The sequence below is a fragment of the Myzus persicae genome, unplaced genomic scaffold (assembly GCF_001856785.1).
Source record: "Myzus persicae strain clone G006 unplaced genomic scaffold, MPER_G0061.0, whole genome shotgun sequence".
Taxonomy (NCBI): domain Eukaryota; kingdom Metazoa; phylum Arthropoda; class Insecta; order Hemiptera; family Aphididae; genus Myzus; species Myzus persicae.
Genome location: NW_019104045.1, coordinates 452,403 through 479,375, shown reverse-complemented (window position 1 = coordinate 479,375; position 26,973 = coordinate 452,403). Strand labels below are relative to the sequence as shown.

The following is a 26,973-nucleotide window of genomic DNA, read 5'->3' as shown; positions in this document are numbered from 1 at the left end:
GTCAGTCGATAATATGTATTTTCGTTTGGGTTTTTTTCTCGCCAGAGTTGTGGAGTCTCGTAGTCCGTCGGTAGGATATGCGCCAATATAGTAAGATTATTGTTGTTCCCGCACCATATAATATACGCGGGGAACAGCAGCAGCAGCCGCTAAAAGTGGGAGTCTGCGTGTGGGACCGACGGGTGAGTGCGTGCGTGCGTGCGTGTGTGCATATAACCTCACTTCACATCACTGTGTACACCGTATACATTTATTATACACGTAATACACGTAGTAGGTATACATAATATGACTACTATATACACACTGCGCGTAATTACCACCGCGGCGGCGGCCAACCGGTCAATAATAATATAACGCGCCGAGGTCAACGTCAACCACAGCGAGGCGCCGCGCCGGCCACCGCCGGAAAAATCCCGCCCGCGGACCGTGATAATATTATCGTTACGGTTTAATATCTACGTTGGCGTTTTTCGGTACGGAGGTATTAATCGTCGTCTGCCTTGGTCGTGTTTGTTGTGTATGAAATAGGTATGTGAGACCGTGTGATGAGCTCCTAAGTCTCTAAATGCATTCCACCTAATTAGCGTCGCAGCAGCAGTAGAACAACGTCCGTATTCGACACTCGATGAGCGATATTATTTTCCTATAGTGCAGTTACCGTAAACACGAATATGAGGATAAACATGGGTAGGACCCACATTTTGTCCCACACGGCGTGCATATGTTATTTTAATACATAATATGTATAATATTGGTAATGCGTTCGTTACAGATATCGAAAAATATCCTATTCGGGCGTCGATTGGAAATTTAATACCGTTCGAATATTTTATACCGTCGGTCATGTGTACACATCGCGACCTCCCCGTCAAAGGGGTCGTTTGATCCCGCGACGCTTTTCGTTTTAGTATCTAGAATATCAACCGCCACGTTGGCGCCGTGGCGTCGGGCCGAGAGAAAAAACGACACCGCGGCACAACTACTATTATATATCGTCCGACCGCGGTATATAATATGTAACCGTACTTGGATTGTATCTTGTTATAATATGCATATTGGTAGCCATATATTACGCGTCCGTGCGTTTTCCGATCGGGCAGCGTGCATATTTTTTGTGTACAACCGTACAATGTATAGTATTTTGTGGTCATGTCCGCGCCGCTTAACTTAATGCACAACATCAGAGTGCACCGCGTTTAGTATAGTCATTCATTGCGGTGCGTGCGGTGCCCTACTGAATCGTACCGACATATCAGCGACAGTTATATCTCAGTTTTTAAGGGAGGATTTACAATCCACGGGAGGTCATAGGGTTCTAACCCTTGGAACCCTCACATCCTTGGTGGAAATTTATTGCCCTAATCGGTAAGGAAAATATTCAAATTTTTGTAGTTTTCGTACTTATATAGTGGTAGAAAAAATTGTCATCGACATTTTATAAATAAATTACAAGTACTAATATAAAGTGACAAAAAAACCAGGGAGCGATCTATCAATCTACTCTTCGCCTAGACACAGATACAGAATAAAGATCTGGTGGGGGAACACTTTTGTACCACAAATACAATTTATTACAATAAACACTTAATTCTTAGCTAAATTTTTTTCTTCGTGTACCTATGACCTAAGCTTAAAGTAATAAATAAATTATTGATTATTATGTAGTAAATAACAAAATCCAAAGTAATATCCAGTAATATCTTTAGAAATTAAAAAAAAATTCGAAAAATAATATGTGGTCTCTAGCCCCCCTCCCCTGGATCCGATATTGTGACCCCTGATATCCGTCACTGCGGTATAATATAGTATTTACCTATACACGGTTATAGGACCTCTATATGTATTTTAGTATACGTATGGAGTGCCTAACCTATATTTTATGTATGTAAAGTATCGAGACAATTATTTCATTCACGTTTGTTACATATATTATATAATATTATGTGTGTGCGATGATGATAATATGTCTCGTGTGGACGGCTGTCGAGTAGACTATTAAGTATTAACGCGCGGGCCGGCCGAAGCTGCCCTCAGGCGGGGTGCGTGTACCGCGTCTCGTCTGCCGTACATTATCATTACCTATATTGTTTTGAGTGCGCCACGAAGGAATTTCGTGCGTGAAACGACAAACACGCGACGCCTGCACGGGGCGTATAATATCGTACCATTATAATGTATATATATTTACCAATGTCATGAAAGAAAACGGCTACAACAACAACACATTGACTGCAACCTTATGATATGATTTGTAATCAAAACAGTTCCTAGAAGAAAACAATTGCGTTTCCGGTGTTAGTACACGGGTTTTTAAAACAAAAACCTTTAAGGTCCCAATTTTAGAAATAAAAAACTTCAGTAAAAGTATGATTACTATCGAAGTTATCGACATAGTTGCAACGTTAAAATAATATTTTTGGTATACCTAGTGCATTATACTGCTGGGATCGAGATAACTATTAAAGTGCGCTTAGACTTCGATTTTTTTTCGCTCGGCTGCCTCGTTGACGTGTCGTAGTCGCTCATCGCAACCAAGTTTATCATAATATCATATGTCATATTATATTATGATAATATCGTCCATTTCTCGGGGTATAATTTCCTTTTTAAAACAAATGTTTCGCTTTTGCGTGGCGGCGGCGACTGTAGAAGTAGAAGTATACAAGTACAATGGACGCGCATAATATATCAGTAAGTACCGCCAAGTGACGTATTATGTTATACTACATAGCACTATATATAGGTAGAACTGCAACACCTCACTCTACCTCATAGCGGTGCGGATTCTGACAATAGTATGATAATAATACCGACAATAGCAAAAAGTGTGTCGCGGAGAACGGGGACGAGGAGGAGATTATGACCGTGGCGCGTGTATAACAATATTTCTATTATTACGACGTTTAGATTTGGACTTGTCTGTGATAAGAGAGTATAATATTCGACGAGATATTGTCGGGCTGGAGTAGTGACGACCGTGTATTCTAGTATGGTGTGGTAGCGACGGAGCGGTGGTGATGGTATACATAAAGTTGATGTGTGCCGCCGGCGACGATAAGCTCGCAGCGGTGGCGGTGGCGGGCGGAAGGGGAACAGGAAAATTGGACGTGATTAAATAATTGCGTGAGCGGCGGCGTTTGTGTGGTCTCGCGCAATTAGAGCAATTGACTAGATTGAAATCGGTATTATACACATATACAAGTATACAACACACACGGTACATAATATAAGTGCTGACTAGGCGTGTTCATATATATTATGCGACTTGCGGCCCTCGTCTAACGAAAATCAAATTTGAACCGAATTTAGCGTGGCGTGCGTTATTGTTATCGTTATTTACGAGTAGGTAGGTATAAAATATTGTTGCTATTATGTTATGTTATAATATTATTAGGTGTATTGGTATGGATTATAATGGTAGAGGTCGGATGAGAGAACGAGACTACTACCTATTATTATTTAGTATATTATTATGTGTGCAGCGCGCATGTCATGCTATGTATACCGAAACTAGTCGCACTCGTGTTTTTATATCAATTTAACACCGTAGTATATTCGTATACTGGTATATAATAAATCACCTATATTATGTATATTATTATCTTTCGATGAAAAACGATTTTAATAAAAAAATGTATCCCCCGAGTATAATATAATATAAATTCTGCACTATACGAACTCACTGTTATTGCTGTTACATTATATGGGTCATTGTAAGAATCTGAGTGCGCGTAAAACTTTTATATAAGAAGTATATATAATGTCATGTGTATATATATAAAATAGAGAGAGGGACTCATTTGAAAGGGGCAAACACTGTTGTAACGATTTGGGGTGAAACACGATGGTCATGTTTTTTTCCTGTAATACTCTGAGCAGTTATAGTCCGTATTATACACGCGCGTGTTCACTTCCCTCGAACTGAATAGTTCCGCCCCCGATAACCAACAATAATAGTCCTTGATTTTGGCTTTCGTTTCATAATACCGTGTAATGTATAATATAAGTGTATGGCGTCATGTAGGTATTTATTACTTCTTTCGTCCAAATATCTACCGGTGAACATGATTTGAAGTATACAGTCGGCGGCAATGGTTTGCAGTACGTGCCGGCGATGTAAGGTACCTAATTTATTTTTAATTCACTGTTCGGTCAAATGAGCTTCTCTGCGCGAATCGTGTGTGCAAATTTATCATATTATGTTATACAAGCTGAATAACCCGGCATTCTTTTATCGAAGGAAACTACTGACCAAATTGCATACTCTTAGCTCCGTCGGTTCCGGTTTGGCTATGATGAATCAGTCAGTCAGGACAACTAGGACAAGTTATTTTATATATGATATCTGACTAGGAATATAACAAAGATATGTAATACAAAATGAAAAGTGTGAATTGTCAGTGCCGGGTATACCTACTAATTCGCGATCAGTCCGTCATTGATACACATTATACAATTTATGTACATACATTTAATGTACAGACTCGCAGTGTAGGCATGGTGATTTGTACTCGTTACATAAAATTAGTATTGCCAGTAAAACATATAGGCGTATGAAAAACAGTTTAATCGACAAAAACCGATACGTTTTGGAATCGAAAAATAAAAAAAAAAACAGCGACACGGCCGAGTGTAATATATTATAATAATATAATATTTAATGATAAACACACACGCCTCATGTATAATATGGTCGGTCGGCCGACCGGCGGCGGTCAGGCGCCTCTCGTTGTTCGTGAGGCGACGACTATCGCGCGTATCGATCGGTAAAAGTGATTTTTTCCCCTCTGCTCTCCTCCGGCCATAACCCGTACGCGCGGCGCACACCTCGGCCCGCGTGTTAGTGCAGTCTTCAAACCGCGTTCTCTCGCGTAGTCGCGTCTATAATATTATAACAACGACGACGACGCGCTTTTAATATTTGGTCTCGTGGAATTTTTTTTTATCGTTATTTTATAATCATGTATAATAATAATAATAATAATAAAATATAAATAATACCTCCGTGTTGGGCATGTGCGTGTGTGCGGACGCGCGCCCGCGATACACGGTGTTCTGGAGTGTGTATGTGTGTGTGTGATAGAGAGAAAGAATCGAGACGTGTCTTGTTAGTGTGTGTGTGTGTGTGTTGGATGGTGTAAACCAAAAACAAACAGGGCGAAGGCGAGAGACCCGGTAATTATAACATCCATCAAAAAAAAAGACGAAAAAAATAAAACGCTAATGATAGGGTACCGCCGCAGTATATATCCGCGGCCGGGCGGGCGATCGTAGCTCGTTATCCCGTCGTCGACGGTGCAGAGTAAATAGTGCGCCGGCGAGACGTACGCGTACCACGGCCAAGTGTATTATACTTATATATATATATATATGCAATATGTAATATGTACATAGCTATAAGTATACGTCGTGTGCACGTAATAACACTATAAATTCAGTTGTGTTGGGCGGCAGTGGTTCTCAGTGGATCGCACAGCGCGCGCGCGCCCGTCACTTCCGCCGGTCCGGTGCGCTTTTTGCCCACCACTGTGGCACGCATCGAACCAGTTTACCGCGGCCGCCGCGTACTTATTATATTTTTTATTATTATTATTATTATTATTATTATTATTATTTGTTTCGTCTCTCTCGCTCTCTCCTCTACACTCTCTCCTTCGTACCGAGCACACACACACACGAACACACCACGACGGCCGTATAGTCTTTGGTGGCCGTCACCCTCCCGCCCGCCGCCCGCCCTCCCCGGCCATTCCGGTATCGGCTCTACATGGGAGGGCTTAATTATTCCATCAACAGACCCACGTCGAAGGGGCGTGGCAACGATGGTATTGTGTATGTGTGTGTGCTTGTAGTTGTGCGAAAATAAACAATATATTATTATATTATAAATCATATTGATAATGCCTATGATGTGGCAATAGCGTCTTGTAGGCATGATATCTGAGTGCACCGCGCTTCTCTAGCTCTGTCTGTCATATATTTGTTTTCGTTGATTATATTTTTGCAATGTTTCAGCAGAGCATTAATGGTATCTTTAAGATTGCTTATTTTTCGGCAATTTCACATTCTACACCCCTCACGTTCCATTATATGTAAATTCACCTCCCAAATTTTTAATTATTATTGCGTTATGCAGGTCATAATATTGAAATCCCCATAATTCCGATCTGTAACGTTTGTACTTATATATAATATTAATATATGTTATAATTTTTCCTTGCCTATATAATACATATATAATCGTTGCATGGTCACTAAATATTAGTCTGATACTAGAAATAAATAACATTTTTATAAAATACTGCAGGTGTAAGTATAGTTCCTATTACAATAACCGTTGAGCTTGAACATATTTGATCGGGAGTAAAAATATAATATAATTCTATATGTTCGTATCTATAACTCTTCAAAATGTAATACACTGCATTATTGAGTAGGTAGGTACGTGTACAACTTGTAGTCGAAGATATGATAAATATTTTACATTTTAATCACGCTTAGGTTTTCGCGCAGTCGTTCCGCTGTGCAATACGTGTTAAACGAATTATAACGAGTTCCAATTGTTGATTTATTCTGATTAACGCGGCTGCCAATAAAATGTTGTTGTTATTATTAAAGTTCGCGTTGTAAATTAAGTGTACAAATTATATGTATAGCTAAATAAATAAATACGAAACACCGAGTAACATTAAATTATTATTATATACGAGAGTCGTGACGGTTTTATCGATTTCTTTTTTTTTGCTTCTCTATTCCTCCGACCAATGATTCGGTATACATGGTGCAAAAATCACACGCGCGTTAAATCGCGGGTCTACGATAAATATTTGGTACACGCGTGCCCGGGTATCTAAATAAAATGATTGAAATTTGCGTAAACCTAATCAATATGCACGCGTTATCGCCGATAGGAATATCCCACGTATATAATATAAATATATATATATACGTGTAACGTGTGATTTATTCCTGTACATTAATAATTGTTCACAGAGTGTATAGTTCTGTAGATTTACTCCAGCTAACCTCCGAATGTATCGCCTGCCGCTTATTTATGTCTGTAAATTTTGTCACTTTTATATTGACTCTCACGCACCTAAATATTATATCCTCCGTAATAATTGGAAATAACTTTTGAGCTATTGAACAAAATACGATTTCTACTATTTTTGTAATAATTGATGTACTCATCAGATCCATAGGCAAAGCACACGGTGACTGCAGGGTATGCTCTCAAAAGACAAGCCTTTATAACAGTATAACCTATGAGTTGAGGCTTACCAAAGATGAAGGGTACATCAATCTATACCTTAATTATGGTTTAAAATGGTTTTTTGTTCTCTTACTTGTAACTGTTATATTATTATTAACCTATTATTTTATTTTATTAGTAACAATAATTTTGTACCTTTAAACGTAAAGTTTTATTCTGAAATTATAATATTTATTGTTATTTCTCTAATAAATAAATAATATATAATATAAGTATGAAATATATATTATATTATTGCCTATATATTGTATGAAAAATGTACCTACTGCCTCACTAAGAGTACCTATAGCGTTATTGCTTTAGAAAAACAGAAAAGTATGGACTCAGGTATCATAAAATCCCTTTGAAGAGTTAAAAAAAAATATTCAAAACCTCTACGACCGCTTGAGAGTTTGAGATGTTCTTATTCGCAACTAATTAATCGAAAGTTCAGTGACACTCATTTCTCCGTACTGCGTGTAAAACAAAAAGTGTAAAAAAATTGTGTGCAGTACACAAGCCTATACAATATTATGATATAAATACATATTCTATAATCTCAAAAAAACACAATATTGTTTGTTTATAGATCGATAGTATTATAGTAATACATGAAAATTATTGATTAAGTATCAATGTTTACGGTGATGTCCAGTAGGTACCTGTATAAATGTTATCATCCATTAAACACCTTGGTTGTCTCCACTACACTCTTCCATTTCCTTAATAATTTATTCCTATATCTTCACTGTCTTATATTCTCAATCCTTGGTCATATAAATGTCTGATATAAAAAAAAAAAATGACGCAGTGCTCAAACACACACACACACACACACACACACACACACACACACACACACACACACAATACACAAATACACACAAATACACTGCTCCAGTACAGATGCTGCTGCTGCTACTACTACTACCACCACTGTAGCACGACAACAACTACACACACACACACACACACACACACACACACACACACACACACACAATACACAAATATTATATAATATACATACTTACAATTTGGACTTTCAAGTTTCAATGCACGCATTACCCTTTTTCTGCTGTAGTATTTTCAAGTACTCATCGTCATCGCCATCACCTCCACTTATTTCGTACATATATGTTTAGTTGAAACGTCTAACAATAATATGTTATAATATGCGTAATAGCGTTAAATATTGTAACGTACACATAACATATTATAGGCCACATATTATGGGCGTCGACGAGATCACCGCGCACCGGCCGGGTCAGGCGATTTTCGAGGCACGTAATAAAATAATTGTATACCTATAATAAATAATAACGTATAATAACTTATTTTTCAGTCGAAATCGATTTTCGTGCATTCGTTGTAGGGTCGGTGGAGACGTGATCGTGTATCCTTACCCTATATATAATACTCGATTAACAATAATGTCTGTAGGTATCTCGCTTATACATCCATATTCAACGCTTATGGCCAGTTTGATCGCCAATTAGCTAATCTATGCTTAAACACAGAACGGCACAACTGACCCTTTGTGTGATACAGGGATTTGCGTCTTTATATATTATAGTATTAATATTAATAAATAGTAAAATATTGTATACGTGTTAAACTTTCGATCTCACAAATACGTTCCTTGCAGTGGAATAAATGCTTAAAAACAAAAATACGGTGTAATAATATAAAATAAAAAGTTATTCGAAAAAACCGTCTCGTCGTAGGTATACGATTTTCTCTTGTATTTCGCGTATACGGTGAAAATCTGCATTCGCCTATAGAGTTAGTTCACCGGACCGTAATAAGCCAAACACAAAGGCACTCCCCGCGACCACCTCCCCTCAATCGTGCCGGCCAGAGCTCTTTAACGTCGACAAGGAGAAAATATGGAAAAGCGCTCGTTTTTCCGGAAGAGTTTCTCGCCGTTGCGTTGCATCCGTTTGTCGTCCTTCTACCCCCTCCCCTCATACCCCCACCACTCGACCGTCACACGAGTGTCCTTTAGAAAATGTTCACACCAGGCTAATTTTCGAGTCCCGTGTATATTATACACACATAATAATAATAATAATACGCACACACCGCTACGAGCAGGACAACCCTGCGTTGAATAATAATATCCTTTTGACGTGTATTATATACAGTGTAGAGTTCAGTCGCGACAAGTTTACAGTGGCGGTGGTGTAAGGCCTTCGCCCTTTCTCTCTGCGCACAATTATTAATATTTTTTTCGTATCTCTCACTCTACATACCTATATAATATAACAGCAGTGTGTTTCCCGCGCGTATACAATAATATATGTGTATATACTTGTTTTCCCACTTCACCCCGGCGTTTTCGGTCGACACCTCAAAAGACTGCACTGTTGAAATGTAAAAGGACAACACATTTTTCTCGTATTGTTTTTCTTTTCTTTTTTTTCTCCTCGCAGCTTTTTCCTCTACTATATATTCGCTACTGGCTTTTCGTTACTTGTCGTCGTCATTTCACTCCAACTCCTCACCCCCACTAGCTGCTACCAAACATCATTTTTATTCTTACGCCCGACATGTTTCTTTTTGTAAAATATTGCTCATGATGTAATTATCGTATCTGGCGTATAATGAACATTGCGGCAATGACGTGATTTCAATAAATGTAAGATACTTATATACCTCATATGTGTATAGGCAACTTAAATACTCGTGAGTGTATAAAACAGCGCGCATTGTAAAATCGTTTTACTTTAACTTGGTTAGCTACGTCGTTCATCATAACATAACGTCATAAAATCAACGTTAAAATAAATTATATTCGTCTACAGATCAATCATTCAAACCTATTTGATCAGACATCTGAGTACCTATTATATAATGCCGAAAAATCATACTTCTCAGAATTTTGCCTTCAGAATTGCATCCGAAGGTATCTACAGATTTACTCTCCATTCTGAGTTATCTTCAAATCAATCCATGAAAAAGTAAAAACCTTTTGTCTAAAAATTGTAGAACATACTATTCCATAAGCCCTAATCCAAATGCCTCAACGCTAACAATCGCAGAAAAAACAACTTGAGGGGAACTGGTGTCGTGATAACTATTTAATGAAACCGGTAAAAAAAATAATTAATAAATGTATAAAACTTATTAAATAAATTAAATGTAATATAATTTAAGGTATTATCAGTAGATTGCCTCTTTTTAAAATCGTTCATGTTTTTTTTCTGTGATCATATTATATTATTATCGCTTAAATAAAACCTCGAGCTTTATTTTGTGTATTTTTTAAATACAAATTATATAAAAACAGTTTGGCATAATATATATAATAGAATCTGAATATAATTAATATTATGGCCGATATAAACCGATTCGATTCGTTATTGATTATGATGTACATTATACAATATACTTTTTTATCTGAAAGATTAAATATTAACATTATTCACAATTATAATACAATAAGTAAATAGCTAGGTTGACATTAATTGTTTTGTGTAATAAACGTGCAAGCGTCCATCAACCCTACTTCCAAGTACGATTCGTACTTAAACATTTAAATTATTTTTTTATTTTCGCTGATCGTCAGTTACGACTTTGATAATAATTATCGTCTTCATCGACCTCGTCTAAATAATTAAATGATATTACAAGAACGAAATCTATTTTGTATTATTATTATTATTTTTTGCGATTTCCGCTAACCGATTATTGCTGAAATAAAGGAATACGTTTCGTGCGAAATTGTTTCTCAGATATTTTGCATTATCCGTCTGTATAATATTATTTTATTGATCAAAAACGCAATCTTTCGCCGGGATCATAATATTCCGATGAATTTGTTGTAGTACGAATCCCCGCAGGCAGCGCGTGGCTGCACTATGAGTTCTGTAAAAATAGTCATAATTATTATAAGAGTATGTTCCGAGAACGTGATCGACAATATACCGCGATAAAATATCAATAATACGATCTAGACACGACGTGTATATAGGCGCCAAAAGTCGACAGATAACCCTGCAAGGACGCGGAAATGTCACCGCCCGTGCACGTCATATTTACAACACACATTATCATGTGTATAATATAAAATAGAATAATACTTAATTATTCGCGGTCCAAATATCGCAGACGGTTTTCTCTTTATTTTCCGTGAATCGTTGCCATTAAAAGTGGTTATCGTTAGGTGTGTATTATTATATTATTGTGTTCGACTGCGCATAGCGATCGTTTAGAACTTTAAAATAATATTTATATCGTATCGACGAACTATATCGCGTGTATAAGCTCCTTATCGTTTCTAGAAATGTCACATTATTGGGACACAGTATAATATTAGTAATAATAATTTTACATTATAAAATAATACGACTGCACGAGTAATTATGTTTTATTTATTTTTTTATGTAGAGTAGCCGATGTCATAAACGCTTACGTGTGCGTTTCGTCCGTCAACGACGACGTAAAAAACAGAAAATTCCCAACCCCCGCTCTATAATATCATGCATACAGTGTGCAGTAATAAAAAAAAAATCGAATTATTACCTCTTATACCTTATACCATATATGCGTTGTGTAGTACTTAAATAAATACCTACTTAATGTCTATTGTATATGGTCAAATATAATAGAATGTTAACGATACTGCAGTTTATAGTTCTACCTACTACATTAACTAATGCGAATACATAATATTATATAGGTATAGGTACTCATCGCTATAGCGCACCGGCTCTACAACACTATACTATGCAATTTCACCAAGCAAGCATGGTCACCCGATTTTTTTTTTAGGCAATACACTTTTTAAAATATTCATACGTTGATTTTTGGAATTTCTATGTACACTTAAGGACCATATTTTCATCTAACATTTTTACACTATTTAAGGAGTGTCTGATAACAAATTTTTTTTCAAAGGAGAGCCAACCTATGAGATAAATGATTTTTTTTTAATGTTAATATATCTTAATAACAATTTGAATGAGTAGTTTCTGAGGTTTACCTGACTTTATATAAGTCTTGAAAAATAAAAATAAACAATCTAAATTTAAGTGGATATTTAATTGTTTTGAGGCAATATGTAGAGACAAGTGATATTATTATGTTCTACCTTAAAAAATATTATTCTCTATCATTTTTATAATTTTCATTACTGTCTCATATGTCGATCACTTCGGCGTATATAATAAACGATTAAATAAAATTATAAGCACATTTAATAAACGCTGGTGTCTGGTGGTAATCGAGGCACACGATCACTACCTCAGACTCCACATTTGTCTCGTACTATGACATATATTACCGCTTAACCTAGTTTTTGTTTTGCTACATCTGCTAAAACGTACTGGTTAAGATTTAATACTAAATATTGTTCCATACATGTTTACTTAACCTATTTAATATTTTTAATATTAATAATTTTTATATTTATGCATGATACAACACTGTAAATTACTCATAAATATAAATATAACGATTTTGCATGAATGTGTTTTATCTATGTTACGTGACCCAAAGAGAGAAAAAAAATAGTGCGCTTGTGACATCCCTTATTTTTAAATACTATAATTATCATATCAACATAACAGCCAAATCTATGGATTTTTTTCATGGCAATGCACTTACTATCTTTCACTTTTTACTAAGTTGATAAATAACTCCAACACTATTATTTAGGGATTTGGGTAACATTAAAATGTTCAAACAAATCATCCATCTAGCAATTATAGAAATAATAGAAAGAAAGAGGAATTTGAAAATAAAAGTTGGTATTGTAACTGGGCAATCTTTAAATGAAGTCTAAATATTCGAAAAAAGATCATTATTAAATGTAAAAAGGTGTTCAGCTAGCTTGGTGATTCACCCTGTATTATATAATATCAGTGCCATATTTAAGTGGGTGGTAGGTCGTACGGGATTCTTTGATCGGAGCTTATTTGTGCAGCCATTCACATCAACTAAAATCTAATAATACTTCACAATAATAATTATATTGATGAAAATTTAATATTTTATCTATATACTCGTAGTATTATAATCCAAGCACTCATCGAAAATTACCAAAATCCTTTATAATGTTATCATATTTGTTCTAATAATTATCATATTATAATGCGTATAATACACTGTACTCGAACATGTACTTCGATAAATGAAATTAATAACATATAGGTACTTGATGATACGTCGCTGCACCACACTATATAGTATATACCTAACATTACACTTCTTACACTCGCGATTCTCTCACCCTATTTTACCATCGTATTAGGTATGTCATAAATCATTTGAAAATAATAATACTAATCGTACACGTGTATAAATGTAATATATGGAAAACCGTCGTATATTATAATGAGTGTATGATATTATTTCGGTCCCGTTTCTATCATAATTCATATTATATATATTTACGTTTATATAATGTGTATATATATTATGAGGTACGTACTATTAAAAATTCGGCGCGTCGTCGTCGCCGACCGGGTCGACCGGTTGACGACTATAATAATAATAATAATAAAAAAAACCAACAAAGCGTTTATAAATCAAAAAGTGACGAGAGAAGGTAAAAATTAACTGGAATATTTTTGTAGGGTCTGCCGCGCGCGCGTCTCTATTTTATATACACACACACACACACACACACACACACACACACACACACACACACAAATACACACACACACATATATATATATATATTTATTATTATTAAATTTTATGACGACGACTACGACTATACATGTGATGGGCGGACACGGGTTTTTTTCGGCCCGCGGGGTATGTTTGTTTTTACTGCTGGCGCCACCACCCGCTGCCCGGGCTCACCACTATCAATCATATCGCTAACCATCCGTACGCGCGTACCTACACCTACCTACACCTACATATGTACATATTACACACACACACTCACACACGCGCGTGCGCGTCTCATCGTCTTACTGAAATCATTTTTTTTATAGGTACTCGTCGTGTAATAGTGTTTTGATTATTATTACATATTATTATTATTATTATTATTATTATTATTACTATTTCTACTATTACTACTACTACTCTTAACCCGACGATTGTTTTTTTCCTCCTCTATATTATAATCCTTGAAAACGGGGTGACATGACGTAAACGGATATGCTTCTCTGCGTGCGTTTACGATTTAGAATAACAGACACGTGTGTCGTACTGCAATAGGCACAACATTATAATACATTTTATGAACGAAATAAAAACCGTCCGCGAGACGTATATTGCTCATATAGGTAGGTATAGTATATCGAAAACCAACCATACGGCTCAAAGCCTCTCCTCGCCTTTCCATTATTACTATACATCATTTTTAATTTATATTAAACTGGTGGAACAAAAAAAGACTATCGTCTCTAATACTTCCGTGGGCGTGAGGATGCGGCGGCGGCGGCGGCTGCGGCGACGACGATATCGTAAAACGCCAATTGTGTGAGCGCATAGTGTTTTTTCGGGTGCGCGCGTCTTCGTCGTGTTTACACGGTACATTAAGTCGCCGGCGTTGACGAAAGCACAACCGCACATACACAGCCGCCGCCACCGCTCCTTATTGTATTCGGTTTTTATGTATAAGCGCTCTTGTATTATATATTATATTATGTTCACGTAGGTACCCGCCTATACATATTATATATTATATACCTGTCTAATAGTACCTATATATATATATATACTCGTATTATGTGTGTATTATATATTTTGTATTTGTATATACGCACATATAGGTAGCGGCGACCCATTACGCACAATAGGATGAGAAACACCTTCTTCTTTTACGTTTATTATTCCCCGTCCAATCGACCGTGTCGCGTAGTCGTCTCCTCGCGCCAGTGTATAATATTATAATATGTACACCGCCGCCGCCTCACAATGTGACGCGTTCTTTGTAGGTACATATTATTATACATAATAACATAATATGTACAATATTTTATATATATATATATATACATCTTAACACACAAAATAACACTTTCTTCGCTCGCGCCGCCTTTTATACTCTTACGTACGGTCTATGGGTTTTTTTAGGCGCCGTGTGAACGTTTATCGAAAACGCGCGTTCAAGCGTCCTTTTTTCCCGACTACCGTGGTCTGTTGTAAGAGACACAAGATATTGAAAATAATCGCATAGTCCCAAAACAACCCTTTTTATTTCCATTATTATTCCTGTTTTTTGTATCAGAAATAATGTGAGCTTATAATACGTAGCTACGCTCCTATCGCGCACATCAGTTAGGCGTTTTGCTCGGGCAGTTTTCGGTTATATCTTTGAAAACAAGTCTCGTCTCCAGATTTCTTGCTGATTTAGAACAATGATTAGAATATAATATAAGTACATTTAAAGATCTAGGTGTGACGCTACTCGTTGTTACGCCGTACATTATTTTTGTCTTTCAATAATTACTAATTTTGTCACAATGACTTTAGGAAATCAATACAAATGAATTCGGTTTTAATTAACTCTATTTTATGATGAAGTATTTCGATTAATATTTTTATACCATTATAAAATATTTTTTAGTATCTAATCAATATTTTTTCCAAGGTATAATAAATATATATAAATAAATTATTAAGTTTATTTATAAATACTAAATAGTTTAAAGTACTTGTATTAAATCAATAATATATTATACGAAATAAAATAGTTAAATAGAAAAGGTAAAAAGTTAAAATACTGTGTAGTCTGTATAATGTATACAGCTTACATCCATTGATGAAGTTTGTGAATTGTAATATAGTTCATTGATATTATTTGGGTCTGGGTTTAGAACTTCCACAAGATAGTTGAAGATTAAATTAAATATTATAATATACATCATACACGTACAATGTACGTTGTAAGGCACCGACACCATATTATACAAAATGAATAAATACTATACGCACTTATGAAACAGAAATATATAATACGCTGTTTTGGTTTAATTATAAAAACATACATAAATGCGATAAAATCGGTAAACATAAAAAATAAAAACCATTGATCGTGAGTCTAAATTACACATCATACATTTTTTATATGATTTCGACAGTGCACAGATTATAATATAAAATATATGTTTGTTAGGTATGTAGGTATGTACTGTAGTTTAATGTATATGTGTATACGCGTTTCTCCTTGCTCGTTTGTAGTCGTTAAAATATTAATACAATATATATTATATATGCATGGACATTAAAAAATTTACCATTTAACTCTACACGATTTGTCATCGATCAGAGATAGATATATAATGGTGGAAAACTGTTTTTTTTTTCATTTAAAAGAACTGTCACGAACATTACAATCGCGGGGAGGGTATATTAATTTATAAACATATATACGATTATATTATATACTAGAGAGTACAGTGTAGTCATATACATACCTATAGGATTATATAATATATTATGATATCGATGTACAATATGGGTAAAACGTTTTTCAAACAATATCGGATGGCTTTGAAATCCACGTGCGCACACAATGGATCGACAGCAAAATAATGGGAACAAATTATACATTATTCTTTTATTTTTTTCGCCCACACGAAAACCGCATACGCGTTTTTATTGTCCGACCGGACATTTTTCAACAATGCGCGATAACATGTTATCGGTTAAAAAAATAATATAATATACCTATTTATTATAGTAATAGGAAAAAAATACTTAAAACCTATATCATGTTTCCCTCTGCTGCAGCAGCTCCCAAATACGCGAGCACACACACACTCGTATGTATTATTTCGTTTCGAATACAATATATGTGTTTCCAGGGAGAATCAGCCACCCCTGCGACCGATCGAATTCGGTTAAGTTCACTTCCGGACTTTGGATTTCGCCCACAAACACGCCCCACTCCGTGGCGAGCGAGCACCCGCTCGCACCCCTGCACCCCGCCATTGATAACGTACCACTGCCAGTTTTCTCAGCTCGTATTAACACACACACGCGCACACGTATATAATATTTATTATATAAGGGTTGAAATTTATAAAATATACCGCGTGGTATACGTATAATGGAACGGGCGCTCGCGAATTATGGATCCTGCGTGTATGTCTGTGTGTGTATGTGTGCAGGGGGTGGTGTGAAAAAGGGCGAGCGATGAAGCGTACTTACCGTAATAATAAAGTGCGAGATATCATGCACTCATCCTATTGTGACGATTAAAGATGGCTGCCACCATTTAATAGGGAGTTTGGTGGGGGTGAGGGGGGCAGCGTGTGTGTAGCAGATGGTTTTTATATATTTTTTGGACGAGGAGGAACAGGGGTGGCAGCAGCAGCAGGAGAAGGATTTCCGAATATGATGTTGTTATGAGGGATATTATGGACTATAATATTATATACATACATATAAATGTATTATATTTTATACATGCTAGTCCTGCAGCCTGAAATTAGTTTTTGAACTCGTACAGTATTTTGTTATATTGTGTCTAAATTTAAGTCGTGTATTGGTTTTCTATAGTAAATGTGTATAAAATATTATACATATACGTATATACTTTATATGTATACTGTATACTGTATAGGGTAGTAACGCTGTGTACTTTTTTACCATATATTAGGTACATATAACTAATTCTAGAAAATATATAGGACTACCGCATACCTTACGTTTACCTCCAAACATGGAAAATATCTGTAAAATGGTATTTAACAAATGTTTTAAATTCCTACTACTTAATAAGTTAATTGGTGCTTATTAGTTACAACCTTAAAACAGACTCAATGAGCGTCGCCATCATGTGCAGTACCTATAGGCAATTTCAATACGTCACGTATAATATTCCCATTAGTGGGTTTTTGTACAATACGGTTGAAATAGTATGTCGAGTGCGTGGTTTTTTTTATATTAAAATGTTTGTGTTACACAATGGGAAAAAAACCAAATGTTCGAAAAAACTGTCTACAGGCAAATGTTTCCCCAGATGAGGTTTCGGGTGAGCGGTTTGAATGCAAAAACCAAGTACATCTTGTTGCTGGACATTGTGGCGTCAGACGACTACCGGTATAAGTTCCACAACAGGTATATAATAAATACACATGACTGCTGTGTATGTTCATAATATATTACATTATGTACCTAGTAATGTTGTCGTCGTTTGTATATTATAGTATATGCGAGCCGACTGCCGAGTTGCAGACCTACCCCCCCGCGGCCTAACTATATTATTATACGTACACTGCAATATATTAACACATAACCCGACTCTTATATTTTATTATTATTATTATTTGGTTCTGTTTTTTATATTTTGTATGATAAACTCGTGTTGTTTTTTCCTGTTTTTTAGTTTCTTTTTTGTTTTGTTTGATTAGGCGGATGTTCCCCGCTTACAAAGTCCGAGTAATGGGGCTTGACAAAAAGGCCAAATACATACTGCTAATGGACATCGTGGCCGCCGATGACTGTCGCTATAAGTTCCACAACAGGTACAAAAAGTAAACAAATTTCAATCAAATGACTAATTTTTTAGATAATATATAATGTTGTAAACAATATATATATATATATATGGGATCATCGATGGTAAATGCATAACAATATTATTTAATAAAAATTTGGTTAATTTAGATTTTTTCCTTCAAAATGACATTACATATTATAAGCTTTTTAGTAGTTATTCATATTTTTAAAAATAAATATGCAGTGACATGAATATTTCGTAAACAATTTTAAATTAATAATCATTGTAATATATTATTGTATAATGTTAATCGAAAAATACAAAAAATACTTGTTCTTTTTCGTGGCCTTTTTGTTAAGTTGATTTTGTCATTTCATTTTATTTCATTAGTTAGGTATAAACCTGAAAGTTAAAAAAAACCGTGTGTGGGTTGAATCGGCTCAAATATATCATAATATGTTCTGTACACTGTATTATTTCACAGCATGATCATTTTTTTTTGTATTACTAACATTTCAGAAAAATAATATTCAAACACACCATTTAATATTTTATAATTTTATTTTTTACAATAAATCCGCTGTTTATAATGTTATGTATAATGTATATTTGCTTACTAAAATTGGCGTTTATTAATAATAAAAAAAAATTATATATTACGCTATTAAATTACTGATTTAAACATTTAACAACATAATACGTCGATTGACTTTTTTTTTCATTTTGCTTTTTGCATTTAAAAGTTAATGTTTGTTTTATTGCATTAATAAATCATGAATTATTTAAAACCCGACACTCAATACGTACAATGGCCCTGTTAATAATGTTTGTGTGTATATTAATCGTTATTTAGCCGATGGATGGTGGCCGGAAAAGCTGATCCGGAAATGCCCAAGCGAATGTACATACATCCCGATTCCCCGTCTACTGGCGAACAGTGGATGCAAAAAGTCGTGTCGTTTCACAAGCTAAAACTCACCAACAATATATCTGACAAACACGGATTTGTAAGTACAAACAATTTAATTATTCATGATACATTGTTATATTTTATTGAACAAATCTCTGTATGTTTCTCTCCGTAACCCTGTCTTAACTAAAAAGTATGTAACGAAATCCCGCTGTCACAATTCGCGTATCGGTATGAAGTTTGATAATGTAGACATTAGGCCTAAGTGAGTGGACGCTGAATAGATTTTGGATTAGAATAGTTTAAATCTAAACGTTAGTTTTCGGTCAATATAATAATATACATTGTTATCCCCCGCGGACGGAAATTTTAATTTTAAATAATTATTACATGCATTTCTATTTGTGGTACCTATCTCTTTTATCTTCCTACTATTTTCCATATAGATACTGGACCATTGTGGAGATATATAAGTAATTATTGAGTGTTGACCGTATAGAATCATATAGATGACGTGTTTTGTACTGCATGTGGTAAGATTTATCACAGCGATTTCGATCATATATAAGTTATTATGACTTGTGTGATATCACTTTATGACACTATGACCGTGTTTGGTCACACAGTTATTTGGTAAATAGGGTACTTACTATTTAGTATTGCAATTATACTATATTTACTGTTATATATATACCACTGCTGTTTCGCTATATTATGTTTTTTATATTTATCATGTACATGCCAGTGGCGTTATAGCAGGATCCAATACACTGCGGGTATTCCGATCAGTCAGTGGCATATGTACTAAGCGAGGAGGATATGAATGGCATAGATCCCCTCGTATATGCTTGTTTTAAATTTTTCTAAATCCTTAGATACTTGTGCATGAAATTATTTTAAAACAATACGCTATTCATTATCAATATCAAATGAGATCTTTCATACTTGATTTCTCAAATCACAACATTCGTATGTATCATATTATTATATTGATAACGTTTCGTACCAGATTAAAATTGAAATGTTTTTCACGCACAACTGGTATCGACGACGACTACCTTAAATTTTATGTCGATGCCCCTCAAACGATGGAAATAATTATTAACGTTTATATAATGTACACGTACCTAATAGATTTCCTATTTATGCCCGTGGGAACGAGAAAATAATGTGGTTTGGCGCAATGGAAATCGCGCCATGAACAATATCTGTGAGCGGGCGAGGCGACGATTTATTTGTTTGTTCTGTATTTCTGAAATATATGCGAAAAAAAGGTGGGTGGGTGGGTGAGCGCGACACCCTCGGACCCGAGCAAATATATACACACGGCCGGCGCCGACTTTGCGCAGTTGGCACAAACTTAGATCGGGGTGTGCGGCGGCGCATTTCAGCTGCGCGCCGCCGGCAGTAGCGCCGCTACTTTATATACTTGTCTACTACACTACATTATATACATATAATAATAATAATATACCGTTTTCTCGGGGGGGCGTCGGCTTGTATATACACGCGGTGTTGGCGGCAGCGATACATAGTGTCGTTAAGTGTTTCACAAGGGTTTTCAGTGAGTGCGGGAAAATATTCCGGTCGTTGTTTTATTTCAGATTTTTTTTTCCTCCCGTCGGGGGGGTTGACACCAAATATTTGCTCGTTCGAAAGACTTAAAAGGGTCGATTTAAGCGGCCGTCTGTATATGTGTGTGTGTGTGAAAATCTGATGTCACTCCATAATATATATAACGTGTCTGTATCGTATACCATATATGTACCACGAGCGGCGCGGCGGCTGCTTCTCAGGTTAAAACAATTTATATATATTTCATGTACGCTCACATGATATTATATACATATACATATATATATATACGCTCAGAGAGATTCGACGTGATACGAGATTTTTATAGATGTTCAATTAACACGGGTTCCCGCTGAGAACCAGACTTTTTCTATTAATTAGGGTGCTGTCGCCAATAGTCATTAAACGGTGGCGGCGCACGAGGGTATATATAAATATAATATATAATAATAATATAATATACGTGCGTATGGCCGCCGCCAGACGGGTCCGGTTGAGTGCCTAGTCGCCACCGCGTCGCCGCCACCGCCACCGCCGTCGTCATCGTCGTCGTCGTCGTCGCCCGTCGCCTTCCGACACCTTTTTAAGACGATCCTTTATATATTTATGTGTACGTGTGTGTTTCGTGTAACGTTTTTGTGTTTTAAAACAACCCTGTCCACCCCTCCGCGCACGTACTACTAGACAAGCGCTAAAATCTTCGATTTATGAGCACCCGCCGACGGTGTGTGTGTGTGTGTGTGTAATACCCGTGTAAAAATGAAAAAGATAAGACGCACGCACCGCCGCCGTCGCCGCTGTAGATTCAAAATCTGTTTCTTTTCTCTATCGGCATTTATCGCAAACGCATTATTATTTGTTGTTCCCGCCTCGTGAATCACACTCCCCCGGACAATGAGCGAACAGCAGTTACAATACTAATAACAATAATAATGTAATAAGTATTCTAATTGTTATGTAGGTCGTATAATTTATATTTTTACGTTTACCTGCAATATCATTGATATTATAATTTTATAAGTGTATCACGTTGACACGTTGTTTTATTGTCGTTTCGATTTTCGTTTCACCGATTGAGCCACCGCCACGACTATATCTAAAACCCGTACTTATGCAAAGTTGTTACAACATTGATTATGAAAATACATCATATAGGTAATATTATTACCGGTATCGTATGTAATATTACCACAATACCACGTGCTCTTTGATGTCGCCGGCCAAAAGCGCACTCGAATTTCTGTCCACTCAAAAGAAATCGGCTGTCCCGTGGTTATACCCGTGCGTTATATATTATAATAATATATCAAGTCCTGCGTCAGCGGTGTATAATATATTATAACCTGCCGCCCATACCAGTGTTGTATATTATATGCACTTGTATTTGTATAATGATTTGTTCTATTATATCATATCGGACGCGGATCGCCACGCAATTTCCTCAAAAAAAAATTCCTAACCTGTCGGACAAATGTTATTGTCACGTCCGACAAACGACGAGGAAAATAATAATAATGGAAAATATATACCGCAGCAGACAAACACAATATATACAGTGTATTGTAATACGGCGCAGTTTTTGTATTTTATATATTATAACAGTTGCGGTCGACCGAGATATACGTAGATGATAATAATATAATATTATATATCCTTTGCGGCGCGGCGGTGGCGGCGGTACACTTTGGTGGATGACCGTTTGACCGGAAAGTCGACACGTATAGTTTTCGGCGAGCAAAACATCACTGGCGACGGCGGTATCCTTTTTTCTCTTGTCCTAAACGAATAATAACACACTCTCACAAACAACCCACCCCGCAGACCCGTCGGGGTAATAATGTGAATTATTGGGTCGTATGTACCTGACACTGCCGGTGGCGCCTGCCTGCGACTCAAGTGGGTATGTCACCTCTACCGTCGTCATATATTATTATACTTCTCTCTGCCCGTGTACACACATCGTAGGATAATGTATAATATTCTACTTAACACGTTATTTGCTGTTTAAAATGCTGCTGATACATAGAGATACCAGAGCTGGTACTAACCCAACAAGAGGTATACCTATATAAACATTATTTAGTCGTAACGGAAATCTGACAAGGCGCCTAACTCTCGACGCGACTGATGCATGCTGCAGCAGATGCCGTTTTTCGAGATGAGGAAGTCCGGCGACGGTACCGACCGGATTTCTGGCGTCTATGCTCGCAAAACGTATTATGGTTCACCGTGAACTGAACACATCGCCGTAACATTCGGAACTCACAGTTTATTGTAAAATACACTCCAGTCTCCAAGAGTGTTCTGCGTTTGGTGCAGAATATATATAGTATATTCGGCGACCTGCACAGAACTTGTAGTCATCGATCTAAAGTGAGGAGGGAAGAGCAATCGCCCTTCCGGAATCAAATCCGAGCCTAGTGTTTGCACTTTGGATTTCGTGGCTTTCGATGATACATATTATACTTAAGCTGGTACATGCAAAATGCAGCTGCTTCTGTGCACGTATATTTTGATGTACCACTTGTGGAAAAGAAGGCTGCTAGAAGATGCCAATATCTATCAACCTATTGGCAATTCGTGTATTTTATAATTTATAGTATAAACTCGAATTGTACTAAGTAATGACGTGCTAACCAAAGAAGTCAGTGATTTTTGATTTACCGCGTCTATATTGTAGTGCGGCGCATTTATTTTTTTTTGTGCACGAGCACATGCGTATTTGTTCTCGCCTCGAGCTCACGTCCTTCCTACGCATTTGTCGATGGACAGCATACTCTGGACAATTTTAACAGAAATCGGCGACAATATAATTTATAATATTAATAATATATTATGCTCGCTCGCACCTGCGGAAAACCAATACAACAGTGTATACGTATATTGTTGTTATTATTATAATACACTATATACGGCGAAACATATGTAGGTTTAAGGAGGAAACTGGTTTTAAAATTACCAAAACCAACATTTTTATTAACTTACATATTATTTAATTTATGGAAATTGGTGTGCGTACATCGAAAAGCTATGTCGATTATAAATAGGTGATGTATAATCGCTCGCCTACACACAATTTTGGAATTAATTGTTTTCATTAAAATTCCTCGCCATTAAAAAGATGTTCGTAATATCTAATTAGTTAAAAAAAAAAATATATGTACTAAATATTTTTGATAAAATCCTCTAAACCTGTAATTTAATGTAACATTATCACGTTTAAAAAAATGTTTTATATTATACAATTCTAATAATTAAGTCTGAAACAGAGTGTAGAAGATGATATTATTATAATATTTTGAAACATGTATTATAATGTACTGCAGGTAGATAAATGTGTTTGTGTACACACCACTCAAGTTCGTGTTTTATTATATAGAAGATGAATACAGAATACAATTAGTATACTTTACACGTCGTGTATAGTTTTATTTTTCGACCAATTTCAACCGGTGCGTAAATACGAGTGTATTTTGAGCGTGCACTTCGTGTTTTGATGACCGTTCATAAGACATAGTGTATATAATATTGTTCAGGTTCGTTTATTCTAACCTTATCTATAATTCTGATCTATTCGCCCGACCAGGACTGCGCTTTTAAATCTTTACCGCGGCGGTGTACATCGGCAATATTATCCTATATAATAGATCACCACATAGGTAATATAATTTATATAGAAAAATAATCTTGTGACGAAATTGTCGACGTAACCGAGGAATTTACCGATTATTATAGATAACCCGACGACGGCGTAAAAAATCCAAATAAAAGAAAAATAAGTATAGTGTGTATTGTGTACCTATTAGTCGGCCTTAAAGAGGAAGACCGTTATCGTCGACCCTACTCGAAAATCGTCCGCTTATAAACGGCGTGTTTCGTTCGCGTAGGCAGTAACAATAACCCACCCATATATCTATAATACCGCCGATGATACGATGTATGTATATACCCGAACACATGCAGCGTAGTACCATCTATTATAATATTATATATATTGCGATGAGCTCCCGTTTTCCGCTCTACTGGATTTTCTTGCAGCAGGACGCCGACAATGGCTCGGCGGCGGCGGCCACCGAACGGGGCAGAGATGATCATATTGTGTGCGATCGTCGTCGTCGCGTTGTCGGCGGCGTCCGTCAAATGGGGAAAAAAAATATAAATAATAATGAATATAAAAAAAAAAGAGATAACATTTTTCGGGTAGGATTAATCGCGGGCCACCGGATTTCTGTAATCGACTCTCTTTCCACAGTGCGTACGCATAATATAATGTACGCGCCTCGCGCATCACACACACACTCCCCCATGGGAATACGGGCGGTATATATAACAACCCGCGCACGCACACGATAGTAAATGTATATAAAGTATAAAAACCCATCCCCGGCATGATATAATGTTATTAGACCACCGCACACATAAGTAACTGTTGCATGAAGACACGAGATCCCACAGGGAAATCAGTGTGTTGTGTGCGTATTTATGTACATGTATAATATCAGTGGCGGCCGAGAGAGAAAATATATACGCGTTCTTGGTGGTGGTGGTGATGGTGGTGGCGAGGGAGATTCAAAGTGCCGCGAATCACGAGACACCGTACGTATTATATGTATTATGTATATTATATGTACACGCATGTACCTACGAGTGTACTATATTATATTATTATTATTATGTTGGCATGTTATGGGCTTTGAGAATCGCGTAGACCGCGGAACGCCGAACACATTTAGGTGCATATATACGAAGTGATTCTGGACTGTAGGTTTCCGAATATAATGTGACCCACCGCTAGATTCAACCTACCCAAAAGGTTTTTTATTAAATATAATGATATAAAATTGAACTAATTATCAATAATATTATAAGATAAGACTCGACGTTTGTTATGAGAAAATTGTCTTCTAAAATTCAAAATGTAGGATTCTTTATTCGGGTGTAATAAACCACATCCACTCCTTTATTATTGGAGCTGTCGATCCAGTGGCGCCGATAACTCATAAATCTGCTTGTGGCACGATCGCTTCACTTCTTAAATTTGGATGGCTGGAAAGTTACATTGGGATTTAGGATATTTTAGATTTCGCTTCACAAAAAATTGTCGAGCCGATGCCACTTTGTCAATCCAATAATGACAATTATTCCTGTTGGCTTAAATAGCATGATTTAATTTGGTTATTTTCCACGATGACCCTAAATAATAGGCTTGAGTTCTTGGATCAATAAAATTCTGTCGGTGTATCTGCATAGAAGTTTCGTGTATGGTATCCAATGTACAATTGCAAAGAGATAAGTAGAAGCTTTGATCGCCATAGATGATCTACTCCAGCTTGAAAAATAAAATTTTTTTGTGAAAACTCAATATTACACCACATACAATTTCATGGTAGGCCAAATTTAAAGCTGTAATCACATAATATATTGCACCTGCCCCCGATGTTTTTCATGTCTGTGTGACGGATCTTTGTAATACAATTTTATACGCTTTCGATGTGTAGTATATACCTAATGTCATCAGTTTTCTTTTCCTCGGTCTTGTTAATTAAAATAGTGTAAAACGTCTATCTTGGCTGTCATCATCGATTGCGCCTTTACTTGTCTGGTACTCTAAATAAACTTGTACCGCTATTTCCGATCAGCTCTATCTTTTTCGGAGAAAACCCGTCATTTAAACGGAAAAACCGCGTCTACTATCTTTATAGTATTGTAACACCAGCGCATAAACTACGCGTTTTCCAACGTATTATTATGGTGTGATACGCCGCCGCCACTGGTGGGGGTAATACCGCGCGCAAGCCGGGACGCCCAAAGGGGGAT

At 36.3% G+C, this 26,973-nt stretch overlaps 1 protein-coding gene across 7 annotated transcripts in view; it reads left to right on the top strand.

Moving 5' to 3' along the window:
• LOC111038007 (optomotor-blind protein-like) overlaps positions 1–26,973 on the top strand; it is a 50,159-nt gene that overhangs the window by 7,414 nt on the left and 15,772 nt on the right. For 3 of the 7 annotated variants that reach the window (XM_022320916.1, XM_022320919.1, XM_022320920.1), the window contains exons 2-3: positions 18,583–18,705; positions 19,525–19,678. In XM_022320916.1, coding sequence (XP_022176608.1) covers positions 18,583–18,705; positions 19,525–19,678 — 277 coding nt within the window. Of the gene's footprint in view, positions 1–18,175; positions 18,290–18,582; positions 18,706–19,524; positions 19,679–26,973 lie in introns of all 7 variants that reach the window. The other 4 variants (XM_022320918.1, XM_022320922.1, XM_022320917.1 and 1 more) reach the window with 2 other exon arrangements.